The following is a 6777-nucleotide window of genomic DNA, read 5'->3' on the forward strand; positions in this document are numbered from 1 at the left end:
TCGCTCCTTACTAACAGGTTTGGCACAGAGTGTGGGAGACTGGCGTAGCCCATGTATTTCCCAGCCTGCAATCGGCTCCACACACACACAGCGTCGACATCATCCCCCGTCTACTGTGACAGGTCCAGCCACTCTTCGCTATTAGCTCACAGCGCTTTGCATTCTGGTACTTGGAGTTGCGGTGCCTATAAACGCACGGCTACCTTTAAGTCGACTGTTGTGCTGTATGATTGACGTCTGGACACGCGGAACATCCTAGCGTCTACTGGGAGCGCTGCGACCGTTATTCGGACAGTATTTCATGCAAAGTGCCACTGTATTAGGCGGGGGTGTCTTGCAATCAGTCTGCACTGCAGCCCTTGGGTCATTTATTGAGGCGCTTGAGGCCTCTGCACCCCGGGCCTCTTTTCTGCAGGTACTCTAATGTTGTGCTCCTGTTCCATTCTCCCCCATGCACCCCCACCCTTCCTTTCATCTCTCCACACGACTGTTTGGACCCTATTTCCAAATGTGCTTGTGCGAGAACGCCCAACCTTACTTGCAGGGGTTGCCCTTGGTCACACCGTGTAATATTGACCACTTTCAAAAAATATCTGCAGGGCTGGTTCCCAGTCCAGCCCTGCTCACCCACCCTGTCAGCTAGAGGGACATCGGACATTGTGAAATGCCAAGCAGTGCCCCTCACACAGCCCCCTGGGTTGCACGCGCTCTGTCCTTCCAGGCTGACCTCAGAAGACGGCCCTGGCACAGACCGTGGCACAAGAGTTCCTTCACCACGCGGAGCCTGGGCTGGCACAATGAAAGCCGTCCCCAGTGTTAAGACAGCCATTGTTCGGCCAAGGGACCCCTCCAAAACGCTCAAGGAGGAACAAAAACCAGGCGTTTAACGGCAGAAGAATGCGAGGGGGCGGGCGTGTGTGCGAAAGTCCTGTCAGCGCGATGGATGTCACACGAAAAGGCCTCCATCCCAAATCCCGGCCTAATCCAGTCACGGGAAACCTCTGCAGCCCGGGCCCGCTGTCAAGAGGCAATAATGACTGTTTATTCTGCGGAGACCTGCCATCCAGGGCGCGAGGGCCTTCGTGGCACTATGATAAGCAACCCGCGAGTACTGGGGGGGCGGGGGAGGGTCATAGAAGGCAGCGTTTAGTACAGGAGACCACCATTTCATGAAACACATACCCGGGAAGCAGGAGCTAGCCAGGAGCAGCCATCCCCCTCAATAGAACAAACGGTGGGATATGACAAGACATCTCTGCTCTCAGCACAGGTGTGGTGGCGGAGGGGAGGGGGGGCTCTGCCTGCGCCGTTCAATCCCCGTACAGAGGGAGTCTTCGGTCAGATGTAAACGCACCTACCTCCTCACACTACAGCTATCCTGTCACCCAGGGGCGTTGCTAGGGGGGGGGGCTAAAGGGGCTATAGCCCCTGATCTTTTGGTTGTAGCCCCGGATAGAATCTCAGGAGCTACAGCCAAAAGACTAGCTAGCCCCCAGTCCCAACAGTACAAACATCAGCTTAGCCCCAGGTCTTTTCCAGACCTAGCAACTCCCCTGCTGTCACCTGGCCCGGACCGGCCCCGCCTAGTTACACCAAGCACCTGTCCACAGATTGCACCGATAGACAGTTCATTCTGCAAATACCGCACCAGAACACCGCCCTCCAGAGAAACAAAACACATTGCAAGGCCTCCGCCATATTCAATCGGGCCAGGAAAACTGGTGTCTCTTTAGAAGGGACAGGCCTCCTGATAGGGGATTCCACCAATGTCTCGTGTGGTACATGGGGGTGGGGGTTTGGGGGGGGGGAATCTAATGGGGTTTTCTGTCTGCCCCTGGGGCCACCGGTTAATAAGAGCACGGCCTTATGGCAGAGCAGGGCCTGTGAGCATTGGCGCAGCCGCCGCCGAATCCCTGACGAACAAAGCCGGGCCCATACGCTCTTCCTCCGGTCTCAGAGGTGGGACTCCCGGGGCAGTCTGCCCGGGCGTGACGATGCCCAGAAGGGGCGCCGCGTGCCTTATCGCAAAGGCGCTGCTAATATACAGACGTGCCCTGGAAAATGCGTGTCACGTTCGCATTTCTCAGACCCTTTTTGCTTTGCCGTATTTGGCCCTTAGTCACAGAGCGTTTTCCCATGGAGTTGTGCTGTTATAAAACGCGTGGCAGGAACTATCTGTAATGTTCCACCGGGATTGCGAGGCAATAGTGCGTGTTTAAACGGATGATATAAGCTTCCTAGAAAGATAGGTAGACATGTGTACCGCTGGATATGGGTAATGGTATGGAGGGATAGATGCACTGAAGGAGAGATACGAAACTAGAGAGGGAGGCAGCGAATGAGAGAGAGCGAGGAACAGACTGAAGGCAGGATGGGTGGATTGTGGGATAAAGGCAAATGGCTAAACAGAGAGACAGCTCGATCGATCGCGGGTAGTTTAGTCCTACCCGTGTTCTGCTGGCTTGAGTAGTGTGCACATGCATACACACTACGTGACATGTGTACTGGAAAGCAGATGCTCCCAGCGACCCCCCTCCATGCCCCCCTCTGTGAAGAGAGGGCCATGACCACGGCGCAGTGCCTGGAGCCGGGCTTCGGAGCGCTGCCCGGCAGCCAGCCCCAGCCTCGGTCGATGGCGGTGTACACGACACCCGGCCAGAGAACATTCAAATGAATTTCATTAGCTGAGCCGGCTCCTCAAATGTCATCTCTTTGCCTTAATCTATAATTAGTGTGGACGGACAGGTGCGGCGCATTCGCTCCCACAGATGGCCCCGCGGAGGCCGCCGAGCGGCTCCTTCTGTTTAAACAACACGCAGATAACGCGCGCCGCACTTATCGCTCCCAATTACCGCCATTAAAGCAACTCAAGGTTGATTTTAATTAAATGTCCGCTGATCTTTAAACATCAGGCCGGACCGTGCATATGAGCGGGGCCCGGGGTGGCAAGAGAGGGCAGCCTGCATCCTTTGACTGGCATGGACCTGCCGAGCTTCGGAAAACGGAAGCCTTGTTTTCGGGGCCACCCCTTCACGTTAGGGTTGGCGGTGGGGCAAGTGAGGCGGTCGCATGGCAGGCGTGGGAGGCGGGCAGCCGGGCGGATCTGCTTCTGGGCTGGAGTTTGCGGCCCAGTAGAACAACATTCAGTAGCGTTTTGACATGAATGTATTCATCGCATCTGCCAACACTTTAAGGGGGCGCATTTCAGCAGAAATGGGGGTGTCGGCAGCTTTCCACTGACTTTCCAGGGAGCGATTCACACCCCGGAGGACGAGCGTACACACAAAAATGCCAATACTAAACAATGTTGTCACCAATTGCCAATCTACTTCCCATAGAGGGAGAGCAGCGCGTGCAAAACAGACATGACTCCCAATAGAAACAGAGCAGCCGCCATTACTCGCCACACACGTTAGGCCTTATTTAGACATCTGGAAACTCCGAAGGGGTCCTGTCCTGTTCAGTAGTTTCCTGAGAGTTGTTACCACGCGATTTAATTGGCTAAATAGCACCTGATAGTACAGCTCTTTGAAGAGTGAGGAAAACGGCATGGGGCGCTACGTAAGGAGAATGATTATTTTATTTTTATAATTTTGAACCCGAGGATCTCGGCATGACAGGGTATCCGCGCCCTGCATATCCCATATGAACAATATTGAACGTGCCCTCTGATATGTCTGGGGCGCATTGAAAGAATGCCCCAGGCCAAGGGCAACGAGCGTCCCATCGGTACTAATAAAGCGCCTGCAGGCCTAATTCTGGGCGCATATTTTGCAGCGATAGGGGCAGTAATCCCGCCCAGGCAGATGAGCCGGGTCTCAGCCCAGCCGGCGGGCGCCTTATCTCTCGTGGGGCGCACGCCTTTTACTACAGCGTGAGAAACAGCCAGGCCACCATCCCTTTATACAGCTGATAACGCGTCTTGCTCAAAGCACATGACAAGTTCCCACAGAACAAATCGCACAAGCCCTTTCAATTGAAGCAAGGGGAACACAAGCCGATCCCCGCGATTGTCCCTTTTCAATTACCTGAACATGTAACAGTAATGGGATGTGGCAAGTGGGCTCCGAGGATGAAATCGACAATTGTGCCTCGTGGGCTGCCCTTTAAGCGCGAACAGTGCAGATGCCAAGTCTGCGGAGCGCCCTGTCATGACGAGCCGCGCCGGCTGAATGGGGCGAGCTTTGCTTTCAGAGGCTGTCAAGGGAAGCTTAGCTGCCAGGCCCGGGGATGAAACGCCGCCTGACAGGGGGAGAGTGGCAGGGAGGACCAAGGAGCAATCTCACGGGGGGCGTTAGGTGGCTCCGAGAAGAGGCCGCGGCGGGCACCCCTGCGCGGCCCACCGCCTGCATCAGCTGCTGGCACCAGCAGTGTTTTAGGAAGTCCAGACACAAAAGTAACTAGAAATATACCGGGCAAAAATGCAAGTTCCCATCTCGCCGGGAAGAGAGTCCCTACTCTCCTGTCAGGTGGAGTTCACGTGTTATCCGCGGCGGAGTGGCAGAAATGTTAAATATCCCCAAGGGTATCCCTCCAACAAAGCATAATTGTCCCCAATAACATGTTATGTTGGACACAGAAGAATGCGCATGCTGCAATTTATGTCGGTAGTGTATTGTATTATACTTGTCATTTGTATAGCGCCTAGTTTACCATTATTATAATCTCAATGCGCTGTGGGTGGGAGGGAGGCGCACACATATATACCCTCGGCGCCTTCTCCGTCTTTCTCTCTAGACACATACACGAGACTTTTATCAGCATTGCAATATATATATATATATATATATATATATATATATATATATATATATATATATATATATATATATATATATATATATATATATATAGTAACTGTCAGCGAGATACATAACGCCACCTTCCACGGTAGGCCTTTTAAAGGGGGCTTAATAAAGTGCACAGTGGGTCTGAAACGTGCCGGTGATGTGGCCGGTCGGGCTGCATGGGGAAAGCTGCCCAGAGGAGCAATTGTTGGCCGCTCTCGCTTCCCGTCCACTGGGGCGCGGCGTCAGTCTAGGGGCCAAGGGCGCTAAATAAAGCTGGCAGCGCCGGGAGCGGACTGCCCGCGCGCCGGCCCTGGCAAGCTGCGCGGCCAGCGTGCATTTCCGAAGGAAGCCGGCCTTTCCCACGAGGAAGCGCTGCGCGAGATTGTGGAGCGCACGGTCGGATATCAACAATAAGCAGCGTTCGCCGTTTCCCCGGCCATGCGTTATCGGGGCCCTCCAGGTTTCATGCAATCGCCAAAACGCACAGGATGACAGGCGACAGAAGGGAAACCAACGTGTCCGGCGCAGGGAGCACGACCCCGCCGTGGAAAGCAGGCGCACGCTTCACAACAAAAACAAATACCCCTCCTGTCAGATTCCTACGTGACAGGAAGAGCGGAGCACTTGCCAGCTATCGCTGCAATGACAACAGAAAGACCAGAGGAATCAGTAACACACAACACACGCTGCGCCCGAGCAAGCACCCACCGCACCCTGCATCAGCCGCACTCGGCATCGGCGGGCACCACGCATCTCGCGTCGCACAGGCCAAGCAAGGAGGGCATTAGCGAGCTCGCAGCAGCTATGCTAAACATTGCCTTTTCTAGTCCGGCGCTCGTGCCGTGGGCTGCGCGAGGACTCCTCGCCTCAGGGGTGGCGTCTGACCACGAGCACGCAGGGAGGCTGGCTAGCACAGGCCGTGCCCAGCGCCTGCAACATTCCCATCCAGAAGCCAGAGCTGTCAGTGCAAGGCATCAACGCACACCGGCACACTGCTGCCGGGAGTGGCGCTCGGGCATCCGGGGCACCAATCAGACCCCTTGTCTCGCCATCCAACCACCAGCAAAACCAACACAAGAAGTTCTCCCATGCCCACCCGCTCAGTGCGCAGAGGCGGCCGCCTTACTTACACTGAAAGGGGCTGGAAATTCCCACCATTCGCCACAGGCTTGAAGCTGCAAATACACAAAAAAGTTCCTTGTCCTCTGCGTGGGTGGTAAGGGGGGCTCAGCCCCTGCAGCGAGGGGAGGGGGCGGGAATGCGGCGTCCCCTCCTGGGCTCCAGATGACCCTTGTCCAGGGCGGTCACGGGGATTGGAAGGGGCTCAGCTGCTGTGCCAGGGTATCCAGGCTGGGCTGCGGTAAGTGCACTTTCCCGGCGGCGCTGCAGTGCCGTGGAGCCCGGTGTGGTGCTGCGCGGCTGTTGGCGCTCGCTGGGACCGTAGTGGGCGGAAGCTGGCGCCCTTGCCCGCCTACGAGCCGTGTTTATTTCCCCCCACCGCTCGCTGTCTCTCCCTGTCTCCTCTGCTCGCCTCCTCCTCTCTGAAGTGTAAGCGCACACTGCTGTTGCTGCTGCTGGCGGCGCACGGCCTCGGCTGCAGCTCCCCAGGTGCAGTGTGGGAGGGCCCAGCGCTAGCGGTGGGAGGCAGAGGGAGACATCTGTGCGCTGCGCAGCAGGTCACGGGGGGTCAAGTATATGTTAACAATAGGCAGCCCTCGAGTCCCACACGGGCACTTTGCTCACTCTCTCTCTGTGGGGATGCCGTGGTGCGCGCATGCACCGGGTGGACGCGGAACTGCGTCCCAGGCTGTGTGTGTGTGAACAGTCCAGAGCCGGTAACCCGAGACAGCCACTTCCCCCGGCGGACATCTGGAGTGAGCTGCCGCCGCCAGCCCGGCCTGGATCCCGTCACTGTCTGAAGAGACAGGCTGCAGATCGCGGGCTCCCGGCCGGCCGCCTGTCCAGTCTCCGTCTGCCGCTGCCTCTG

General features: G+C 56.5%; 1 protein-coding gene across 1 annotated transcript in view; it reads right to left on the bottom strand.

Annotated features, from left to right (window-relative positions):
- RUNX1T1 (RUNX1 partner transcriptional co-repressor 1) overlaps window positions 1-6500 on the bottom strand; it is a 191716-nt gene extending 185216 nt beyond the window's left edge. The window contains exon 1 of the mRNA XM_069621346.1: window positions 5921-6500. Coding sequence (XP_069477447.1) covers window positions 5921-5948 — 28 coding nt within the window. The 5' untranslated portion in view covers window positions 5949-6500. The remainder of the gene's footprint in view (window positions 1-5920) is intronic.
- Between the last annotated feature and the right edge of the window lie 277 nt (window positions 6501-6777).

Source organism: Ambystoma mexicanum, chromosome 5q (genome assembly GCF_040938575.1).
Source record: "Ambystoma mexicanum isolate Mex_15411 chromosome 5q, UKY_AmexF1_1, whole genome shotgun sequence".
Lineage (NCBI taxonomy): Eukaryota > Metazoa > Chordata > Amphibia > Caudata > Ambystomatidae > Ambystoma > Ambystoma mexicanum.